This window comes from Syngnathus scovelli, chromosome 17, assembly GCF_024217435.2.
Source record: "Syngnathus scovelli strain Florida chromosome 17, RoL_Ssco_1.2, whole genome shotgun sequence".
Taxonomy (NCBI): Eukaryota; Metazoa; Chordata; class Actinopteri; order Syngnathiformes; family Syngnathidae; genus Syngnathus; species Syngnathus scovelli.
Genome location: NC_090863.1, coordinates 2,109,397 through 2,133,340, shown reverse-complemented (window position 1 = coordinate 2,133,340; position 23,944 = coordinate 2,109,397). Strand labels below are relative to the sequence as shown.

General features: G+C 47.2%; 1 protein-coding gene across 6 annotated transcripts in view; it reads left to right on the top strand.

The window, feature by feature from the left end:
- LOC137839640 (ephrin type-B receptor 1-B) overlaps window positions 1-23,944 on the top strand; it is a 153,068-nt gene that overhangs the window by 123,905 nt on the left and 5,219 nt on the right. For 4 of the 6 annotated variants that reach the window (XM_068648722.1, XM_068648723.1, XM_068648718.1 and 1 more), the window contains 4 exons: window positions 81-269; window positions 1,391-1,638; window positions 2,721-2,936; window positions 12,546-12,695. In XM_068648722.1, coding sequence (XP_068504823.1) covers window positions 81-269; window positions 1,391-1,638; window positions 2,721-2,936; window positions 12,546-12,695 — 803 coding nt within the window. The remainder of the gene's footprint in view (window positions 1-80; window positions 270-1,390; window positions 1,639-2,720; window positions 2,937-12,545; window positions 12,696-23,944) is intronic. The other 2 variants (XM_068648719.1, XM_068648721.1) reach the window with 2 other exon arrangements.

Genomic DNA, 23,944 nt, shown 5'->3' with positions numbered 1-23,944 from the left:
CCATTAACACAAAACACATCAGCCAAATGGAGAAAAAAAAAAAAGGGTTTCTTCTTACTGGGCGCCTTTGGTTGTTCTAGAACTCTCTTTGCGAGCCGACATGTCTAACTGCCCCTCACCACTGGGCTGCCCGACCCACTTCTCAGGCTCCCCAGGGATGAAGATCTACATCGACCCCTTCACGTACGAAGACCCCAACGAAGCGGTGCACGAGTTTGCCAAGGAGATTGATGTCTCGACGGTTAAAATCGAGGAGGTCATTGGCGCAGGTATGCTCCACTCTGTTGCATTGTTTTGTTTACATCTCTGTGGTAGTCAGGCTTGTAAAGCCAGCCAATCAGGGGGACCCGTGGACCTGAGCGGAATATAGGCCAGCTACCGTGGGAAATACTGTAATTGCATTAGAAATGAGACGTGCCCCATATGTCCTGTGCTTTTCTGGTTAGCGTTAGTCTTGCTATTCTCCCTCCCCCCATAAATGTCAGGATGCAATTCCGTTTGGTGTCATCGTTTTCAAGCAATCGCTTAAGCGGTTTGGCTTTGCTTGGATAAAAGATATTTCTTTCATCTCGTATAGTCAAAGTCAAAGTCAGCTTTATTGTCAATTTCTCCACATGCCAAAGACACACAAAGAAACTGAAATTCCGTTCCCCCCTATCCCACGATGACAAGACATGGCCCACAATAGACAATCAAGTAAACAAGTAAATAACAGCGTGCTGAATAAATAATGAATAAATAACACAACAAATAAATAAATAAGAGGAGCAAAAAGGAGCAAGTGAGCGTACAGCAGACATTCCAGAAAATAGCGCAACAGTGCCGCACGCTACGCAGAAGGGGGTAGCGAGTTCAGGGTCCTAACAGCCTGGAGAAAGAAGCTGTTGGCGAGTCTGGTGGTGCGGGAGCGCAGGCTCCTGTACCTCTTCCCAGAGGGCAGAAGGTCAAACAAAGAGTGAGCCGGGTGACTCACATCACTCGCAATCGAGGTTGCCTTGCGGGCGAGATGGGAGGTGATAGACTTCTAACGGCGTGATGGCTTTTATTGAGGTAAAAATAGGACGATGATGAGTTTGAGTCCGGAATCGCTCCTTTGAAATTGGCCCTCTCGGCGAGCGAGGTGAGGTGAGAGGGAGTGACACAGCTGGAACTGCGCTACCAGCGTGGGATAGGGCTGAAAAAGAATCCCATTTGTATTGACTCTCCTGCAGGACATCTACTGTCGATGATGCTCGTAACTCAAATGTTTTGCACAAAGGTTTTGAATTTGGATCTTGAGTCGCGGGTCGAAGCCACTTCCTTGATGTACGTTGAATATTTTGAGCCCAGGGCCAGAAGAAATGTGATCTCAAGTACACGGTTTTGTCTTGACACCGACTTTCTCTTCAAGGTGAATTTGGTGAAGTATACAAGGGGCGCCTGAAGCTGCCCAGTAAGAGGGAGATCTTTGTAGCCATCAAGACCTTGAAGGCGGGCTACGTGGAGAAGCAGAGGCGGGACTTCTTGTCCGAGGCGTCTATCATGGGTCAGTTTGACCACCCCAACATCATCCGCCTGGAGGGAGTCGTCACTAAAAGCCGACCCGTCATGATTGTCACGGAGTTTATGGAGAACGGGGCCCTCGACTCCTTCCTCCGGGTGAGTGAGTGAGTGAGTGAGTGAGTGAGTGAGTGAGTGAGTGAGTGAGTGAGTGAGTGAGTGAGTGAGTGAGTGAGTGAGTGAGTGAGTGAGTGAGTGAGTGAGTGAGTGAGTGAGTGAGTGAGTGAGTGAGTGAGTGAGTGAGTGAGTGAGTGAGTGAGTGAGTGAGACTGTAATGAGAGGCAGTCAACTGCTAGGGATGATTTGATTACGAGTAGAGTCATTCAAGAATATTCTCGTACACCGTGCCGATGAAAACAAAATGTCTGTCCGGCACTTTTGGCTCACAAAATGGACAGCGACGCCCCCGCCCGACTTCCTGCGCATGGATTGCATATTATTTAGGAACTTTGACAGACTTTATGTTGTACGTATAGTTGGTCAATCTACGCGCTAACACGCTTTCAGACCTCGGTCATTGAAAAATGAATCCGTTATTGTTATTGCCTGGAACGATGATTGGCCTTCTGATGTTTACTTTGAGATGAAGAAAGATAATCAAAATTCAACTGGGTTTTTTTCTCTTTCAATCTCACAGCTCTGCGCCACTTTGATCTCAGGCGGGCTTTAAGGGGCTCTTTGAAGCTGGCTTTGCTAACCGCCACTTCCGACTTGTGTTTCCATCGATCTGTTTCGCCCTCGTATTTGTTCCTACGTTCAAAGAGCATTCACACAGGGGCACGGCCGGCCAGTGAGCTTGCACGCTTAAGGAGGAGAAGCCATCCAGAATTGAGCCACGTGCAAAAGAACTCTTTTGTTTCATGAACACAAGTAAGCCTGTCAATAGGTAGGCGGCTCTTCGTCATTTCACGGTGGGATGAAAGAATGGCATAGCTGGTCTGACCAAAATGCACAGTGGTTCTAAAAAGTCGACACACAAAGTAACTCCTTTCGAAATCATTTTTGTGACCGACCTAGAAGCCATTTGCCTTCTGATTGCACGCTCCCTGCCAACTCATTGGGTTTTCAGATTTGCCATCAATTCTGATTGGATATGGATGATTTGGTCATTCTGTTTAACACCAATCCGAATGCAAACCCTTTCGCGGCCCGGCTAATGAACGTCTCTCCTTGTTTTGCAGCAAAACGACGGTCAATTCACAGCGATCCAGTTGGTGGGAATGATGCGCGGGATCTCGGCCGGCATGAAATACCTCTCCGAGATGAACTACGTGCACCGAGACTTGGCCGCACGCAACATTCTAGTCAACAGCAACCTGGTGTGCAAAGTGTCGGACTTCGGCCTGTCGCGCTACCTGCAGGAAGATACTTCTGATCCCAGCTACACCAGCTCGTTGGTGGGTACGCTCGAGCCGAGCCGAGCCGAGCCGTCTTGCCTTTGGTAGCACCTTCCTTGAATTGTCCTCGATTGACGTCACGTCGGTCAAATCGGAGTCTGGCTGACAGCTTTCTACTTGAAGAAGCGCACAACCTTCTTCCAGGCTCTCTTTCTGCTGTTCTGTATTCACGGGCGGGCCACGGTTGGGCTTCTGTCACAGCTTCATTAGCGTGGAGCCCAGGCTCCTCTGGGAAGGTTGCTCTCTCGTTGACATGCCCAGAGTGCGGGGAAACCAAAGGGCACGGCGCCCGCTCCAACTGACAGCTCCCATCATCTCTTCCTCCAGCCCGCCCGCCTTCACTTTCACTCATGGCTCATTATTACAGGGAGCGTCATGGGAGGCTTTGGCTCCTTCATTAACCACAGATCTGTCATGATGGGCAGCCCGTCGTTAGTCCATCCACCGCCTGTCCTTTTCCTCGCTCAAAACACGCAATTTGTCATTTGGATTTGAAAGGACTTTTGCGGTAACGCTTGTGAAACTGGCCTGAAATATTTGCCAGCTTTTGTTTTGGATGAGCGGTTTCTAAGAATGCTTTTCTGAAGGTCTACCTTTTCTCCAATTTCTTCAGTTCATGCAAATGATCCATTCTTTATACAGCATATTGGCACTTGGGTGGTAATTCTGTATATATTATGGTGAAATATGAATATTAATAGCGTATGCTATGAAGGCAAACTATTTTAGGACTGCCTTGTGATGTATTGTGAAACATGCGAAAAGCTGAGATCAAAAGCATTCAGGTAATAGCCCGGCGAGTCAGTGCCTGGAGCTTCAAAAGAGGATTTCTTCAAATATAATTTTTGAGGTCACTTAAATAAAGGTGAAGACAGCAAAATTCATCACATGTTTGTAATCCTCCTAGTGCATGTTCCAAATTGGTTTCCCTCATCGCGCTTCATTCCCACCCAGCAAACCTTTGAGGTGACCCAATACTTGTGCACAGAATTGCGCATTGCAGTCAGTTCATTAGAACCTCGTCAGCGAATGTATTTAAGGTGGACATGCAAAGCAGCTTCAGGTGATGTTTGTGCTTCATACCGTGGGTGTAATTAAGCCATCCGCGGTCCCCTTCCCTTAGTGAGCCGCTCGGCTACGACCTGTCGCAAACCAATCAGCGAGCGAGGCCGGCGCCGACAAGGCCGGGGGAAATTAAATGGCGCTAACGTGCCGGGAGTGATATTAGTATCAACCCCCTCCCCTGACAAATGAATTTCCTCTTTTGCGACACTGCTTTTCAAATTCTTCGTTACGCTCTTTGTTGTATGGTGGTCGTTGCGTTTAATGCGGACATGGGTTCATGCCGAGGCGATGCTCCGACTTCTTCACATCAAAGGCGGGCTTGCCCTTTACAAAAATCAGGAGACAGTTGACATTTGTTGGCTATGCTTGTAACTAAAAACACATCCCAAATCCTTGTCCAACAAATGAAAATGTCGCTAATCGTTTCTAAACCCCCCCCCATCCATCGCCCAATTGCACTTGAACAATTAAATAGTCACTGCTGTCGGTCGGTTCAGCGTCTCTCTCAGCTTCTCAGTACGGCAGTAATAGTTGTCGTTCCTCTCAGAGGATAAAGAATATGTGTTTGTGACTATTGCTACATGGTCTGTCTACACGTGTTGCAGCAGCGGTTGTGTTTGTTGGTCAGCGGTTAACGTTGCCACATACAGTAAATGCTCATTGTTAGCTGGTATGTCATTGGATAGAAGCATTCAGGTAGTGCAGGCTATGAATTGCTTTAAACATACAGTAGCGGGTAAAAAAATGGCCATTCAACAGCCTATATGGTGAAAAAATCTCTCATTTTCAACAAAACATACATTCTTCTAATGGTTGCAGCGTTACTAGCATTAGCATGATGTTGTGATCTGTCTGTGTAGACAGTATACAGTACATGTAGCTGTTTTCTTGCATTTGATTCGGCTGATGATGTGGAAAACCTGTCATTGCCTTTTGCGTATTCATGTACGTATATTTGTGGTCATAGATATGAAGTGTATAATCGCCAGGTGCCTTTTTCTGTTGCCAGTTTTTTTTGTGTCATTGAGGCTGAGAGAGGTTAAAGGGCTAGAGACACCGGTATATGTGTAAATCGGTTTTAGTTAGCTTATGGGCTTATAAATATAAATTGACGCTCGAAACAACGAAAAGGAAGCTGTTGCTCTGAAAAATATCATTTAAATTTGCCGCACAGACGAGTTTGACTGCACCGAGCCGCCAGCCGGAAGTGACGTCTCATGACGTCTCAAGTTGTACGCGTTTAGCTTCAGTGAATGTAAACAAAAAGAGAAGAGGGGCCAGCGCGGAGACGTCGGGCCAGGTTTGCGGCCAACCCAGCTCGCCTAGCCGTGCCTTCCATTATCCTGGCGTACATTCGTTCGCGGGACGACAAGATGGGTTGAGTTCGCCTGATAGGATCCACGAACCGGACCGTGCGTGCCTGCTGTGTGCTCGTGTTCACAGTGGCCTGGTTGACTGTCATCTTTCCGGACTCTGCTGTGCATCGGAAGCGGCTAGCGTGCTATCACTCTTATTGTTCATCTTCTTGTTTTATTTTTCCTGTGTTGTTTACTTGTATGTGCGTTGTGAACGCTGTCTTGTCAACCTGGGATAGTGAGAAACGTAATTTCGATCTCTTTGTGTGTCTTGACATGCGGAGGAATTGACAATAAAGGAGACTTTGAGACTTTGACTTTGAAAAGTATGTCGAAGCGTGACGGGAGCGGCACAATTCAGAAAACGTGCTCAGCTCGTCGAAAAAATGCGATTTAAGAAATAAAATTAAAAATGCGCCTAAAACCTAAACCAAACGTTTCAGATGTTCATTTCTTCATTCGCAGTGGTCAACTCGGCACTCTACTCTTTTTACTATGCCAACCTAACCACAGTGACGGGAGAGGCACAATTCAGAAAACGTGCTCAGCTCGTCGAGAAAATGCGATTTAAGCAATAAAATTAAAAATGCTTATAAAACCTAAACCAAACGTTGCAGGTGGTCATGTCTTCATGTGCCGAGATCAACTCGGCACTAAAGCCCCCAAGAGCACTTTTTACTATGCCAACCTAACCAGAGTGACGGGAGGGGCACAATTCAGAAAATGTGCTCAGCTCAGCCCAAGTGAACTGCTAGATTCATCATATTCTGCGTCAAAAGAGGTTTCTGAATCGGATAAAATGATGCTAATATTGCCGCTATAAACGGAGCTGTCGCTATCATCTGCCATGTTGTTTGGGTTTGTTGACATCCAGATGTACAACTTGTGACGTCACAGTAATGGCGCCGCCAGTTTGGCTTCGTGCGGGACCCGATCGATAAACTGGCATTTCATTTCAGCTTATTCTTAGTAATCGGTGTCCATTTTTAATTTCCAATGCGGCAAATGTGTTCACTTTATACATTCTATCAAATTCCATTCTAATTGAAAAAAAAAAAGGGATTTCTCTAGCCCTTTAAAAGGCGAGGTTACACGCAGATCGCAACAAAGCCCGGCCGTCAAATCCTCGCGACCCGATCGACGTTCCCTCCTCTCGTCTCGTCTCGTCTCGGCTGGGCTGGGCCGGGCCGGGCCGGGCCGGGCCGGGCTGCTCGTGCTATGTGATATGTGCCGCTGTTTTCTGTCACTTGGCCGCTTGCTATTTGCATCATTTCACACTGTCGCTGCCCCGGCGGGCTCCATTTTGGATTGCATATTATTTAGGAATTGCACGTTTCTGGCTCAGTTTTTTTATGAAATGGCGTCAATGTTCAAATGACATTTTTGGGTACGTTTGAAACCAAATCTTACCGGCTGGTTATTGGAAACCATTTCAATCATTATGAAACGGTTCTAAAATGCTAAAGTGCCGATATTCAAAGTCCTTCCATTTTGTGTCCTTCTTTCTCGCCTACACGAAGGTAAAGAAAAAAATGTTTTGTTTCCCTTCATGTCAGTCATTCTCCCTCTAAGATTCAACGAGGCCTGACTCCTCAGGCTATTTTCCATGTTCAGATAAGGAACCATTGTTTGCACACGCACTGGCGAGGTGAAAAATATGGCGCGTTGTAAAGCAACATCAGTTCAACATGGAGTGTCTGGAGCAGGCATGAGAAGAGTTGTGGATTGGCCAATCAAATGGCTGTTATTCCCGTCTGCTCTTAGCATGGGCTGACTCCAAACGACCACATTGGTGACCGGCACAGATTCTTCTTTTCCTCCGCCGGTGTAAACGAATGCACATGTGGCGAGATGGTCTGCCCCCACCTCCTGATAAGCATGCGGCACATGTGCTGTGACCAAACAGAGGTTAGAAGCACTGCTCGTGGGAAATGGCTTCCTGAAATGCTTCACATTTCTACCTGCTGTGAGCTACAGTACTCCACTCAACATTTCAAATCACACATCATAGACAATATGGGGGGAAATAATAATGATGCTGTAGCTACCTTCCAAACCTTGACGACGACCCCCCGCCAGAGTCAGAATAAACTTAGGCCTTGATTCTCCATCTGTTGTTGTCCCAATGTATTTAATGGCTTTGTGTTGCACTAAATCAAAATACAAAAAGTTGTACTTTTCATCATCAGGAATTTGGTTTCTCCTGCTAAGAAATCAAAGCAAATCGATGTTTCTACTGTGTAACCTCATCTGGAAGACATTTGCTCAAGTATAATAACAAAGTTTATTGGGCTGTCAATCATTTGAACCAAGATTAACCTTGGGAGGCACAGTATGAAGCGCATAGTTTTTATCAAAATTTTCTTTCCCCCTCCAGAAATGCCCGGGTGGCTTTTTTGTGGCATCTAACATTTTTTTGGAAGATGTTTCAAGAATCTATATAGCAACACGCTGTCAGGTTCCGACTACTTTTCAGTTGCAACTGTGCTCGACTTGATCATAAATGTGTCCGGCGTCCATCTTTTCTTAGCCAGACATTCCCGTGGGTGGCGTGGAACGTCAACGTCTCGCCGTCTCCCTTCCCTTCCCTTCCCTTCCCTTCCCTTCCCTTCCCTTCCCTTCCCTTCCCTTCCCTTCCCTTCCCTTCCCTTCCCTTCCCTTCCCTTCCCTTCCCTTCCCTTCCCTTCCCTTCCCTCTTTCTCCCTCCCTCCCTAGCTTCTTACCGTCCGTCCTTCATCCTGCTGTCACTCTTCGGAAAGCGCCTCTCCATCCCGCTCACTTTGGCCAGACATCCATCCGGGAGCGATGGTTGCTCTCAGGATTTCATTAAAAAGATGTTGATGGAGTTCTCTCCCTGGGCAAATAAATGTGCTCAAGTCTATTTGAGTGTGCATTGTTGGCAAATGGATTACGGAATTGGAGGAGGAGAGGAAATAGAAGATGGGAATTGCAAAGTGAAAAAAGATTCATTATAAAGAAGGCCGGATTCCGGATTTGTTTGTTTTTTTCTTTTCGTCTGCGTAATAGTGGTGCTTGTACTTCAAGTGGCTGACTTTTTACTTGCGCTTACTTCAGATGTAGTGCAAAGCGAGACTTTTCGAGACTCAACATAATTTGTCTCCCTTTTGCGTAACATCCGCTACTTGCAGAATGGACCTACAAATGTTTTAGGTGCAGCTGGTTTACAACTGCAATCTGGCTTTGCGACACCACCTCTGACCAAACTCTCCATCCATTTCATTAGGAACGGAGTCCTTTTTGTCACGGGTCGCATCGTAGTCATAGATTCCATTGGCGATAACTCGTTTTGAAATCAGAGACTAGTCTTTTTCTTCTTTTTTTATTATTATTTTAAAAAGGTGAATGATGATCAAAAAAATTGCTAGCAATAGCTCTATTTTTGAAAGTGAAGACAATTTTTACTCGATGCAGAATTTGTCTTGGCGGGCCACATAAAATGATGTGAGGGGCGGGGCGGTATCTGGGCCGCCGGGCCGCCGGGTTTGACACCAATGCTCTAGATAACTTTCGAGCTTGAACCGCTGTCATGCTTCATGATGTTACATCCATTTTTTTGCCGAGACAAAAATAAAGCCAAAGAATAAGTATCCAGCAGTCTGTGTTGTGATAAGAACAAAGATGGCCAAGGTATTAAAGTCATTTGATCTTAACTCCTCTATTGATCCTTCCTCTCTCTCAGTAAAGAGCGCACACTTCTTGGACTGCTTCTAAACTGGTCGGCTTAGCGATTCAGTCAGGGTGTGTAAATGTGCGTAGGCATTTCACCGACTTGAACGCTCATTCCGGGGGGTCAAATGTTAAACATGTCTGCAGGTGAACGCCCCTTTAAAGGTCAAACACTCAATCAATGTGCTACCTTTTCAACACCTCAGTGCACTGCCTCGATTTTAAGATGAGTTCTCAGTGGTGGGCGCGTCAAAGTGTGCGTGGAAAGCCTTGGGATTAAGTCAAGTTTATTTTATTTATTTGTATAGCCCTAAATCACAAACAGTCTCAAAGGGCTTCACATAGCCAAAATTGACAATTATTCTCAAAGCATCCCCTGATCATAAGCTCCCAAAAGGGCAAGGAAAAACTCAAAAAAACCCTACCAGGGGAAAATGAGAAACCTTGAGAAGGGACCACAGATGGAAGGATCCCCCTTTCAGGATCACCAGGTTATAATGGATGCAGAGAGTACACAAGTAATACATAATATGAAAATCAATGAAAAAATTATTCATTACTGTTTGTTCATTGTCTGTATTCGCCCTCATCTCTCCCCCCTCGCTCGGGCCCGTTTGGTTTTCCCCTCGGTGTCTTTATCCAACTGTGGCTTATCTGCGAATTCTCAGGTTGGCCTAATTGGCATGATTAAACCAGTGGTGGGCTGAAGATACTCAGCTTGACAGTCTGCCTGTTTACACCAAACTATCAATGCCTCTGCGTGCCTATTTGGGAAATTGGACAAGCAGCTGTCAGTTTCAATGAAAAGAGAATGCATGGCTTTGCTGGAGGCTCAGGTAGTCAGTCCAATTACAACGTATTAGACGAGAGCCGACGCCTATCTGGCTTTCATTTCAACGGGAGGGGAGACATCATTGATCGACACGTGAAGGGCAAACACTGTCGGGAGCCCAGACAATTGATGAATCTTCTGTAAGTTTACAATTGATGCACCAATTCCATGAAGGGCCACAGGGTCCGGCGAGATGGGGACGTGAGATCCAACTTGACCCTTGACTCTGCTCAGTGCTAACAGGGAAGATTGCAATTCCCTTCCCTTCCCTTCCCTTCCCTTCCCTTCCCTTCCCTTCCCTTCCCTTCCCTTCCCTTCCCTTCCCTTCCCTTCCCTTCCCTTCCCTTCCCTTCCCTTCCCTTCCCTTCCCTTCCCTTCCCTTCCCTTCCCTTCCCTTCCCTTCCCTCTTTCTCCCTCCCTCCCTAGCTTCTTACCGTCCGTCCTTCATCCTGCTGTCACTCTTCGGAAAGCGCCTCTCCATCCCGCTCACTTTGGCCAGACATCCATCCGGGAGCGATGGTTGCTCTCAGGATTTCATTAAAAAGATGTTGATGGAGTTCTCTCCCTGGGCAAATAAATGTGCTCAAGTCTATTTGAGTGTGCATTGTTGGCAAATGGATTACGGAATTGGAGGAGGAGAGGAAATAGAAGATGGGAATTGCAAAGTGAAAAAAGATTCATTATAAAGAAGGCCGGATTCCGGATTTGTTTGTTTTTTTCTTTTCGTCTGCGTAATAGTGGTGCTTGTACTTCAAGTGGCTGACTTTTTACTTGCGCTTACTTCAGATGTAGTGCAAAGCGAGACTTTTCGAGACTCAACATAATTTGTCTCCCTTTTGCGTAACATCCGCTACTTGCAGAATGGACCTACAAATGTTTTAGGTGCAGCTGGTTTACAACTGCAATCTGGCTTTGCGACACCACCTCTGACCAAACTCTCCATCCATTTCATTAGGAACGGAGTCCTTTTTGTCACGGGTCGCATCGTAGTCATAGATTCCATTGGCGATAACTCGTTTTGAAATCAGAGACTAGTCTTTTTCTTCTTTTTTTATTATTATTTTAAAAAGGTGAATGATGATCAAAAAAATTGCTAGCAATAGCTCTATTTTTGAAAGTGAAGACAATTTTTACTCGATGCAGAATTTGTCTTGGCGGGCCACATAAAATGATGTGAGGGGCGGGGCGGTATCTGGGCCGCCGGGCCGCCGGGTTTGACACCAATGCTCTAGATAACTTTCGAGCTTGAACCGCTGTCATGCTTCATGATGTTACATCCATTTTTTTGCCGAGACAAAAATAAAGCCAAAGAATAAGTATCCAGCAGTCTGTGTTGTGATAAGAACAAAGATGGCCAAGGTATTAAAGTCATTTGATCTTAACTCCTCTATTGATCCTTCCTCTCTCTCAGTAAAGAGCGCACACTTCTTGGACTGCTTCTAAACTGGTCGGCTTAGCGATTCAGTCAGGGTGTGTAAATGTGCGTAGGCATTTCACCGACTTGAACGCTCATTCCGGGGGGTCAAATGTTAAACATGTCTGCAGGTGAACGCCCCTTTAAAGGTCAAACACTCAATCAATGTGCTACCTTTTCAACACCTCAGTGCACTGCCTCGATTTTAAGATGAGTTCTCAGTGGTGGGCGCGTCAAAGTGTGCGTGGAAAGCCTTGGGATTAAGTCAAGTTTATTTTATTTATTTGTATAGCCCTAAATCACAAACAGTCTCAAAGGGCTTCACATAGCCAAAATTGACAATTATTCTCAAAGCATCCCCTGATCATAAGCTCCCAAAAGGGCAAGGAAAAACTCAAAAAAACCCTACCAGGGGAAAATGAGAAACCTTGAGAAGGGACCACAGATGGAAGGATCCCCCTTTCAGGATCACCAGGTTATAATGGATGCAGAGAGTACACAAGTAATACATAATATGAAAATCAATGAAAAAATTATTCATTACTGTTTGTTCATTGTCTGTATTCGCCCTCATCTCTCCCCCCTCGCTCGGGCCCGTTTGGTTTTCCCCTCGGTGTCTTTATCCAACTGTGGCTTATCTGCGAATTCTCAGGTTGGCCTAATTGGCATGATTAAACCAGTGGTGGGCTGAAGATACTCAGCTTGACAGTCTGCCTGTTTACACCAAACTATCAATGCCTCTGCGTGCCTATTTGGGAAATTGGACAAGCAGCTGTCAGTTTCAATGAAAAGAGAATGCATGGCTTTGCTGGAGGCTCAGGTAGTCAGTCCAATTACAACGTATTAGACGAGAGCCGACGCCTATCTGGCTTTCATTTCAACGGGAGGGGAGACATCATTGATCGACACGTGAAGGGCAAACACTGTCGGGAGCCCAGACAATTGATGAATCTTCTGTAAGTTTACAATTGATGCACCAATTCCATGAAGGGCCACAGGGTCCGGCGAGATGGGGACGTGAGATCCAACTTGACCCTTGACTCTGCTCAGTGCTAACAGGGAAGATTGCAATGACAAGTTTTGATGACTGAAACATTTCTCTCTCTCTCTCTCTCTCTCTCTCTCTCTCTCTCTCTCTCTCTCTCTCTCTCTCTCTCTCTCTCTCTCTCTCTCTCTCTCTCTCTCTCTCTCTCTCTCTCTCTGTCTCTCTGTCTCTCTGTCTCTCTCTCTCTCTCTCTCATTATTTCTTTGCCTAGGGCGGAAAGATCCCTGTGAGGTGGACTGCGCCGGAGGCCATCGCGTACAGGAAGTTCACGTCCGCCAGCGACGTGTGGAGCTACGGCATTGTCATGTGGGAAGTGATGTCATTTGGTGAGAGGCCCTACTGGGACATGTCCAATCAGGATGTAAGTGATATTCCAGAATGTTTTCATTGAAATGTATAGTTAGATACATATAAATTAGATTCAAGAAAAGTAATCAAATCATGATTTAGAATTTCCATTGAGGGATCATGGATGATGCTAATTCAACATAATAGAATGGACAATCCCCCCACATATGTGCTAGGCAGGATAGCACATGAAATAATAAGTGGTCATAAATCACACACTTTATCATGCTCCATCTTACATGATCTGTCACGATGTCCTTGACTGTGACTTTGAGCGCGAATCTCACTCCCGCTCTCTCTTCCCTTGACTTCCCGGAGAGATTTTTGAGAGCCGGCCACCTTCTATGAGGGCTGCTGTCTGTGTCCGTTGGGATTGCAAAAGTCCAAGTGGTTGGAACTGTCCCCGAAGTGTGAGATTTTTTTCTGCATCGGGCCTCAGTGGATGCTCCTCCGCAAGGAGCAGCATCCAATGCAACAGATGCTGCCTCAGTGGGCCAGCAGCAAACGGCAACCTGCAATGTAGTGGTGGCTGTTAGAGATTTGCTCACACCAACTTATTTTGCAAGAACCACACGGGAGACAAGTAAGTCCTTTTGGACACCTGCAGGTGGAGTCCATTCGTCGCTGTCTGAACAGCGATGATCGAATGAAGTCTGAAAAGTCTCCTTCCTGCAAGGGCATATTTATTAGGAGGAACAGAGTGGGGGTGAGAGTGGACAGGTTTGGTGAACCCCCGGCCTCTGGTAAGATCAGAGCAGGGGGTGTTTTACGATGTTGTGGGAACCAGAACAACTTTGATTGCTTCCTCTGCAGCTGGTCACTCAAGCAGAGGAAGCAACCACTTTACTTTACTACGTTGTGAGAGCAAGACAAGATTGGTTAATCATTATAGTCTACATTCCAACATAATCCTATGATAAAGATAACCTGGAAAACCCTAACATCTCCCTCCTGTTTTATCATATGATTATGTCACCCCAAACAACAAAGACAAGTAAGAAAAAAAACATATATATATGTATAATGAAGAAAGAAGAACAGCAAAAATAAAAACAACAAACAATGATAGCAACACCTTCCAGTGAAGATGAGGCATTACCTCAACACCCCAAATCAAACTTATTGTGTAAGCGAAAAACCTGCTGGCCAGATGTCATTAGCAGGAAAATTCTTACACGGCACCTTTGCCACAGGCGACCAGAATGCTATCAATAAAAAAATAAAAAGAAAAATGTCAGGCTGGGAACAAGGCGGAGGACTCGGATGCAGAGTCGTTTCTTTCTCTGATTTATTCCAGCACACACACTGATCAAAAGTACAACTCAAAACGCCTCTTGCGAGGGAAAACACGTGTCAAAAAGTACAAACAAAAAGCGTCGCACTGGGGCGAGACAAAAAGGCTATGGGGATCACGGCACTAACAAAAGGCGTCGCTCGGTGGCGAGACAAAAAGGCTATGGGGATCAAGGCGCTAACAAAAAGCGTCGCTCTGTGGCGAGACAAAAAGGAGGAGTCTTACTGAGAGCTCGGACGTCAAAGAATCGCTGGTGGTCGGGACGAGGCAAGCCACACTGGCACAAGACAAGGGGAAGACACGGACTAAATACACACAAAAGGGCGGGGACACAGGTGCTGACAATTAGTGTCAACTACACAGGTGCACACAATCGGGATCAGGGAAGACAAGACAACCAAACACCAAGGAAGAAAACACGAACTGAAACGGAAGGGATGACAAAATAAAACAGGAAGTAAAGTTACGACACCGACGAGACAGAAAACCGGAAAAATAAACGCGACCGCATGACACTCAACATGACACTCGACACCCCCCCCCCCCCACCCAGGGCCGGATCCCAGACGGCCCAGGAGCCTCAGGGTGAGCTGCATAAAAGTCCTCAAACAGTCCCGGGTCCAAAATATAACTAGGCGGCACCCATTGCCGCTCCTCCGGCCCATAACCCTCCCAGTCCACCAGGTACTGCCAGCCCCGGCCTCTTCTGCGCATGTCCAATAGTTCTTTCACGGTGTAGGCCGTCCCACCTCCCACAGTCCGCGGAGGCGGGGGCGGCGCAGGATCTGGCACCAATGGACTGTCCACAACCGGCTTGACCTTCCCGACGTGAAAGGTGGGGTGGACTGCAAGGGACCTGGGCAAGCGGAGACGCACCGCGGCCGGGTGCACGACCTTGGCGATGGGGAACGGACCCACGAAGCGAGGCGCCAGTTTCCTGGAGTCCCCCCGGTGGGGGAGATCCTTGGCGGACAGCCAGACACGTTGACCTCGCTGGTACACGGGCGCCGGACGTCTCCTCCGGTCTGCCATCCGCTTGACCCGGTCCCCCTGTCGGACCAGCGTGGCCCGTGCCGCCGACCAGACGCGACGACAGCGGCGCACCAAGGCGTGGGTCGAGGTCACCGTCACCTCCGGCTCACTGTCAGGGAAGACTGGGGGCTGGTAGCCATACACACACTTGAATGGGGACATACCTGTAGCCGTGGTGGGCAGGGAGTTGTGGGCATACTCCACCCAGGTGAGGTTCTTGCTCCACGAGGAGGGGTTCTGGGAGACCAGGCAGCGGAGACTTGTCTCCAACTGCTGGTTGATGCGTTCCGTCTGCCCGTTTGCCTCCGGATGATAGCCTGACGTGAGACTCACGGTTGCCCCTATGAGCCTGCAAAACCTGGATATGAATTGGGGCCCCCTATCGGAAACAATGTCTTTCGGGAACCCATGAACCCGGAATATGTGGTCCATCATCACTGTGGCCGTTCGTTTAGCGGACGGGAGCTTGGGCAAGGCGATAAAGTGAGCCATCTTTGAGAATCTGTCTACCACCGTGAGTATGGTGGTTCGCCCATGCGAGGCCGGAAGCCCGGTGACGAAGTCCATGGATATTTCTGCCCACGGACGCGAAGGAATGGGTAGGGGATGCAGCAACCCCATACGGGCGCCGTGGGAGTTCTTATTCCGGGCGCAGACGGGACAGGCTGCAACGTATTCTTTGACGTCTGCCCTCATGGAGGGCCACCAGAATCGCTGCTGGATGACAAACAGGGTTCTGCGCATGCCCGGATGACAGGAGAGTCTGGAGGTGTGAGCCCAATGGACGACTTGGGATCGTAATTGATTGGGGACAAAAAGTCTGTTCTCCGGGCAACCACTAGGGGGTGGCTCGTTACCATTGGCCCGCTGTACCCGGCCTTCGATTGGCCAGGTCACTGCTCTCACCAGGCAATGAGGAGGCAGAATGGATTCGGGCTTCTTAATTTCTGGATCTGAGTTGTAGACACGGGAGAGGGCGTCAGGCTTGATGTTTTTGGTTCCCGGTCTGTAAGACAGAGAAAAGTTAAAACGATTGAAAAAAAGTGACCAGCGGGCTTGGCGGGAATTCAATCTCTTAGCTGACTTTATGTATTCTAAATTCTTATGGTCTGTCCAGACCAAAAAAGGCTGCTGTGCTCCCTCCAACCAATGTCTCCATTCTTCCAATGCCAGTTTTACTGCCAACAGTTCGCGATCTCCCACATCGTAATTCTGTTCGGCGGGCGTCAGCCGTCGAGACAGGAACGCGCACAGATGGAGCTTGTTGTCGCTCTTGGCTCTCTGTGTTAGAATGGCCCCTACTCCTCGATTGGAGGCGTCCACCTCCACCACAAACTGTCGTGACGGGTCGGGAAGCGTGAGGATGGGAGCGGTGCTGAAGCGGTTCTTCAGCTCCTGGAAGGCCGCCTCCGCCTCCGCCGACCAGCGGAAGGGAACCTTAGGAGACGTGAGCGCATGCAAGGGAGCCGCCGTGGCACTGAAGCCCTTGATGAACCGCCGATAAAAATTGGCAAAGCCCAGGAATTGCTGCACCTTTCTGCGTGAGTCAGGGGTAGGTCATTCCGTTACCGCGCTAACTTTTGCCGGGTCCATCTCAACTTTGCCCGGGGCTACGATGAAACCGAGAAAAGATACGGTGTTCTTGTGGAATTCACTTTTCTCGGCCTTTACGTATAGTTGGTGTGCAAGGAGTCGTCGCAGCACCGTCTCGACGTGAACCCTATGGGTCTTCAGATCCAGGGAATAAATCAAAATATCATCCAAATATACGTACACAAAATGGTCCAAACAGTCTCTCAAAACATCATTTATCATGGCCTGAAACACAGCGGGAGCATTGGTGAGGCCAAATGGCATGACTAGGTATTCAAAGTGTCCTCGATGGGTGTTGAACCCTGTCTTCCATTCGTCCCCTTCCCGGATGCGCACTAGATGGTATGCGTTGCGCAGATCTAACTTTGTGAACACCCGGGCTTGCTGTAATTGGTCGAACACGGTCGACATCAGTGGGAGCGGATACCGGTTCTTGATGGTGATCTGATTGAGGGGACTATAGTCAATACAGGGACGTAGGGTGCCGTCCTTCTTGCCCACGAAAAAGAACCCCGCCCCCGCAGGCGACAATGATGGTCAAATCAGTCCTGCTTGCAGGGAGGAGTCTATATATCCGTTCAAGGCTTGCTTTTCAGGTCCCGAAAGAGAATAAAGCCTCCCCTTGGGTATAGTTGAACCTGGCAGGAGTTCAATGGCGCAATCATACGGACGGTGGGGAGGTAGGGAGGTAGCCTTGGCCTTGCTGAATACCTCGGCCCATTGGTGGTAACACGCAGGGACCCCGGTTAAGTCTGGGGTTTGCGCGTCTAGAGCAGGAGGCACAGCGCGCGGGTTAGACTTGATACAGGAATCATGACAGTCGGGCCCCCATCCCGTTATTTCCCTTGATACCCAGTCTATAGCGGGGTTGTGGCGTTGAAGCCATGGATACCCGAGAATGAGAGGGTTCATTGGAGAGGTCACGACATGTAGCCGTATATTCTCCTGGTGGGGCCCTATCGACAGCGAAACAGGTTCTGTTATGTGAGTTACCTCAAAAAGTGCCTGTCCATTGAGTGCCTTAGCTTTCACGGGAGTGTTCAGCAGGTCAGTCTTTACCCCCCATCGGCGAGCAAATGCCCAGTCTATCAAGCTTTCATCCGCTCCTGAGTCTATTAGCACTTCAAGTTCTATTTCTTTTCCCAGCTGTGCAATCCTGCCCTTGGGGAGCACTCGCCCCGGGGACAGAGCCGCAGAGAAGGCGCTTACCTTCAGGGTCCTCCTCACCGGACAAGAGAGAAGGAGGTGTCCGAGCTCACCGCAGTAGTAGCATCTTCCTTCCCAGCGTCGCCGTAACTTCTCCTCCTCTGTTAACTTAGCTCTGCCCAACTGCATCGGTTCTGGCTCCTGGCGCTGCCGATCCCCGTCCGGCCTGGAGTGGTTAGCGTCTAGGACGGAAGGACCGGCTACTGGGACGAAGGCGGGGGCGTTCCTGCTTCGGTGCTTCCTCCATTCTTGCAGCCGGTTGTCTGTGCGGATAGCCAGAGCGATGAGGGCGTCGAGGTCGGTGGGAAGATCTAGGGGGATTAGCTGATCCTGTATGCATCCAGAGAGGCCCCGGAGGAAGATGTCATACAGTGCCGTCGCGTTCCAACCGCACTCCGCGGCCAGCGTGCGGAAACGGATGGCGTAGTCTCCGACGGTCTCTTGTCCCTGGACTATCTGACAGAGTTGGCGAGCCTTTTCTCGGTCAGCGGAGATTGGGTCGAACACCGTTCGCAGAGCCTCGATAAAAGCGGGGAGAGAGCGACAGGAGATGGAATCCCTGGCCCATTCCGCGGTGGCCCACGTGCGGGCCCTTCCCGTCAGGTATGATACCATGTAGGCCACCTTGGAGCGCTCGGTGGGGAAATCTGCTGGGGACCTCTCAAAGTGCATCTTGCATTCAGTAATAAAGGCCCGGCTAAGGCCGGGTTCACCGGAGTAGCGCTCTGGAGGAGCCAGTCTGGCACCGCCGGTCATGGGAGCTATTGCAAGGGGAGTAACTGGGGAAGCAGCGGGTGTACTGGAGGTCGCTGCTGGTCCCGCGTTTAAGAGCGAGAGCACGTCCTGCATTTGCTGACCCAGCTTTGCTACTTGGGTGGCGACCGCTCCTCTGAAGTCTTCTTGACTCTTAGCGAGTCCTCGGATTTCTTCACCCAAGTCGCCCACTTGCCTCTGGTGCTGGGCGAGCTGTGAGGCATGGGAGCGCACTGCGGCGCACAGGTGCTCCGACTCTGCCGAGTCCATGTCTGGCCAGTGTGTACTGTCAGGCTGGGAACAAGGCGGAGGACTCGGATGCAGAGTCGTTTCTTTCTCTGATTTATTCCAGCACACACACTGATCAAAAGTACAACTCAAAACGCCTCTTGCGAGGGAAAACACGTGGCAAAAAGTACAAACAAAAAGCGTCGCACTGGGGCGAGACAAAAAGGCTATGGGGATCACGGCACTAACAAAAGGCGTCGCTCGGTGGCGAGACAAAAAGGCTATGGGGATCAAGGCACTAACAAAAAGCGTCGCTCTGTGGCGAGACAAAAAGGAGGAGTCTTACTGAGAGCTCGGACGTCAAAGAATCGCTGGTGGTCAGGACGAGGCAAGACACACTGGCACAAGACAAGGGGAAGACACGGACTAAATACACACAAAAGGGCGGGGACACAGGTGCTGACAATTAGTGTCAACTACACAGGTGCACACAATCGGGATCAGGGAAGACAAGACAACCAAACACCAAGGAAGGAAACACGAACTGAAACGGAAGGGATGACAAAATAAAACAGGAAGTAAAGTTACGACACCGACGAGACAGAAAACCGGAAAAATAAACGCGACCGCATGACAAAAAACACAGAAACAGCACATCATTGTATCCATCACTTGCGAAGCATTTTCGATGGTCAAATCAAGTTTCTGTAAAACATGCTCAACAGAACAGCATCTACGCGATCCACGTCTCATTATCATTATCACATCTGTCACGTCTAAGAAGTTGTATATGTGCTCGCGTTTTCGTCAGCTGCTGATGTTCTAGTCTGTAGGTGAGGTCTGTCACACACACTGGCGCACACACCCGTGTCCAGTTGGCAGGCAGTATCGGACAACTCTCGTGACCACAAAACCATGATCTGTACTGAACAGGCACGTGCACTCATAGGATGCAGGTGAGGCAGTGCCTCTGAACTTCTGAATGAAGTAGGTCCCGTCCGATGGTGCAGCCATGTTGGTAGTAGAGCCCTTACACCTTGAAAACGGCTCTCTCATCCTGGCACACAGCGGTGATGTCCAAAGCTCCCATCCAGTTTCCTCCTGGAGAGCAGTCGTCGTTAATGCATTTGTGGGTCCTACAACCTTGGATGCAACATGTGTAGTCAGCAAGACTTGGAATGGTCCCTCCCGTCGTGGCTGGCCCAGTTCCTTCTTTTGATGACCTCGATGTAGACCCAGTCTCCTGGATCGATGGGGTTGTTGACCTGTGAGGAGGAAAGATCAAGCGGCAGTAAATTTGTCTTTGACACAGTTTGAGCGTCCTGATCATATAATCTGCCAAGGACTGCTCTTCATCTGTTGTTTGCAACTCTCGTAGTCAATTGTCGTGCCCATTTAACTGGCAAATAGGAGTGTTTGCGGGAAGAGTTTGAACACTTCCTAATGATTCCCTTTAACCAAAAACTATTTATGACAGGGGCGTTCCCATTTATTGCCTCCTGGTGTAAAAGAGATTGTCTTATCCATGCCTTCTTTCTCCTCACACGCTCGCACCCACACAGGGTGTGCACACACACACACACACACACACACACGCAGACAAAGGGATTCTAATCCATCTCTCATGTAGCTTCTCTTGATAGAATCTCCTATTGGTAACTGTATAGCAGACGTTTTAGCATATAATCCCATACTCTACTCTCTCACTTCTACTTTTTCATGTCGGTGCAGTCGTAGGTGGCCCCTATTGCAGTCATTGTCTTGTTAACTGTCGCCGTGTGGCCCCTATGCATGATTGTGTGAATGTAAAAAATTGAACGTACCTAACTTTCTGACCATCCAACGTCCACTGTGGTGCAAAAAAACTTATTATTATATTGAGTAGGTACATTGAGCAACCTAGCCTCCTCCTGACTGCCAAATGTCCTGTTCTAAAATTTATATAACTCGACCTCTACGTCTTAAGCTTGATGAGCCAAAATATAAGATCTTGCTCTTGTTTCCTACCGTTTTAGCCTATTTGTTTTATCCAAATCCGTTCAATCTCTGATTATAATCTGTAGCTCTACGTATTTTTCAAATTTTTATTTATTTATTTATCAAATCTCCTCAGTTCTGTCAAACTCAGTGCACAATGAACCTCCCTTCCACTTTGAACCAAGCTCCACCAAATTTGGTAACGCCAAGGATTGCGATTTGGTTGTCGGACACTCCAAGTCCATTTCTTTTTGCCGCACTTCACCCTCTCACGTTGGTGTTCTTTGGCTGTTGCTTCAGAGCGACCCCATCCATCACTCTTGAATGTGTCCATTGTTCAAATGAGTCAATTTTCATCATTGTGAGTTCCTCCGCTTTTCACTGTCTTTTCTCGTCCCCGAGGATGTTGTATTTCCTCCGGAGTGTACTTGTCCTCCTCCAAGCACAACAGCAGTCTTTTCTTGTCCTTCGCCAAAAGTCAAAGGTGCTTCAGAGCCAGGCACCATTTTGTAGTTGTTCACGGCTGCAGGCGAAGACTCGGATTGGGTTTCAGGGGCCCTGACACTGAGAATGACAGGCTGGGACGTCAAACTTGTAAGACTATCTCCAAATGTAGCTGCTTCCATCAATTTGCTGGTAACATTTATTTACCAAACTTCAAATTCTCCTAATAACAGCGGTCTCGTTTTTCTATCGTAAATCCTGCAACTCATCCTATTTTTGAGCTACATTTTATCTATAGTTCCAATTTAATCGGACAGTATGTTGTCTTCAGTATCATTATTGAAAATCAACTCATCGAGGTCTGCTTTCCACATCAAGCCCTGATCTGTATGTCTTGACTTCTCACATGTTATTGTCATGCTTGCTCAAAAATGTGACTTAGAGTATGGTGCTGTGAATTCTCAATCTCCCCAATGAAATTGGATCCCACCTCGTAGTTCTTATCGTTCTCATGTTCCTGTTAGCCTGCAATTGTCCAAATCAAAAATGTTTTCGTTTAACTGTCTTTCTTTTGAACCTCTAAATCTCTCGTGTTGCTAACCTATCTACACCAGAACAAAAAATTTACCACAATATAACACCAAATGTATTCGAAAATTCATTGTCATAAAGTGTTGTATTATTACTATCTTCCACTATCTGTCCTACTCACTCCCTCCTTTTGAGGCTTGGCAACGCCCATGCCTCACACCTTGACAAACTTTTTGGGAGAATGCGTTCTTTACTACTTACGATTCCATCATCATTTAATTTGACTTTCTTTCCAAAACGCTTCTCAATTTCCCAGTTCACACATCTTCTGCATGTGTTACTGGTTCTCCAGTTTTTTTTCTCTAGTTAATTTTCAATTTAAAAGCTAGGTGTTTCTTTCTAACATTCAACCTGCTCAAAATCACTCTTTCATCAAAGTCGCTCTACTAATTTTCTATAGTAGTCGCCAACGACTTCAACCATTCAACCTTTCATTCAGGCAATCATTCATCAATGCTCATCATATGCATCTCTCACAGTCTCCAAAAAGGAGTCTTCCCATCACATTGGTCCCAATTCATCCAAGCTCACCACACAACATTCATATATCATTTTCAACTCAGGTTTCCTGGTAGAACAATCCACCAATTCAAAAAAACTTAACTAAAACAAACAATTGGCAAATTAATCTGAGTTCTTTCTTTGTTTTTAAATTTGAAGAACTCAATCTCTCAGATTTAGCTTGCATTTAGAATTTTGTATAATCTTAGAACACAACCAATCAATTATTCCTATTAAATGTAGCATTGCAAAATCTTAAATTCACAATTTAGCTTCTTCCAATTCTTGAAAGCATGTTCTGTCGTTTTTTTTTCTTCGAATTTCTCATGTGGGCTCGACACTTTACATGCACTAGTGTGGATTAGTTTCTGCTCGCAAACAGATTTCTCTCTTTTTCCTCTCATTTTTATCTTTCAAAATCATTTCTGTTCTGCGGTGCAAATTGGATAGACCACAGTCTAGCAAAAAAAAATTTATACTAAAACTTTAGCCAATGTTCATCATTTTAACATATACGCACACACATGCACAGCTCTCGCACGCAAAAGGTAGTTCCCAGCACCAATGATTCGTCACAGGCTGGCCATTTCCTGTGGTCGATCATGAGCTGGTCCCTCCCATGCACACGAGGACAGCACATTCTAATTTTATTTATGTATCTTCTAGAAGCAAGTTGCATTCCTTTACCACTTGATTTGCATATTTTAACTTTAGAGTAACACAATTTGAGCTCTAGTCATTTGTAATTTGGGCATACAAACAGCATTGTCATACTTCTTGGATGGACAGGACTTCTATTAATCTAAAAAAAAATCTAATAATCTGACAATGACATGTTTTGCTGTCATATGGGCATCTATTCTTTCTTTCTCTGTATGAGCATAAGCGGTCAAAGAGGAGGAAGCTTGTCATGCTAAAAATTTGGCTTTTCCTCTGCTCCTTCCTCCACCCTTTGATTGATATTGTTTTGCAAAACGACACTCTCGTGCAAAGTGTCCTCGTCTCCCACAGTTCCAACAGTTGTCTGAATCTGATGGGGGTTTTGATTTGAATGGCGGCTTGCGACGTTGTTGGTATCTAACTCTTCCTCTGCCCCTTTGGGAACTTTGGTAGAAGATCGTTGTATCTTCATTTAGATCATTATCATCATCTAGATGAAATACATCAGAACTTTTGCCTTTCTCAATCCCTTTGTCAGCATCTCTGGCCCACTGCATGTTTTTTGTAAACCAAGCAGTGTCCGCTTCCACCAAGTGTTTCCTCACCCAACTGCCCAAGTCAGGGGGGAAACCAGTGAGGAGCGCAATTTTAAGATGTTGCTGATAAGAACTCTCATCTGCATCATTGAATGGGATGCCACTATGTACCCAGAATTATTTTTCAAATCTCAATTGAATGGCGGCTTCATCACTTTTCAACTTTCTATCTTTCGTCTTTTGGATTTGTTCTCTTCTTTCTTGTGAAGCTTTCAACCACATTTTAGCACAATCCAATTCACTCTCTCTTCTTTTCTTTTTCAGTCCATTTTTCTTTCTATCCACACTCTCTTCTAAAACATCAACTACTATCTTCCACACTTCAACTCTCAACGTCCCTTCTACTCCATACTTTTTCTTCCACTTCGGCATATATTGCATACAATT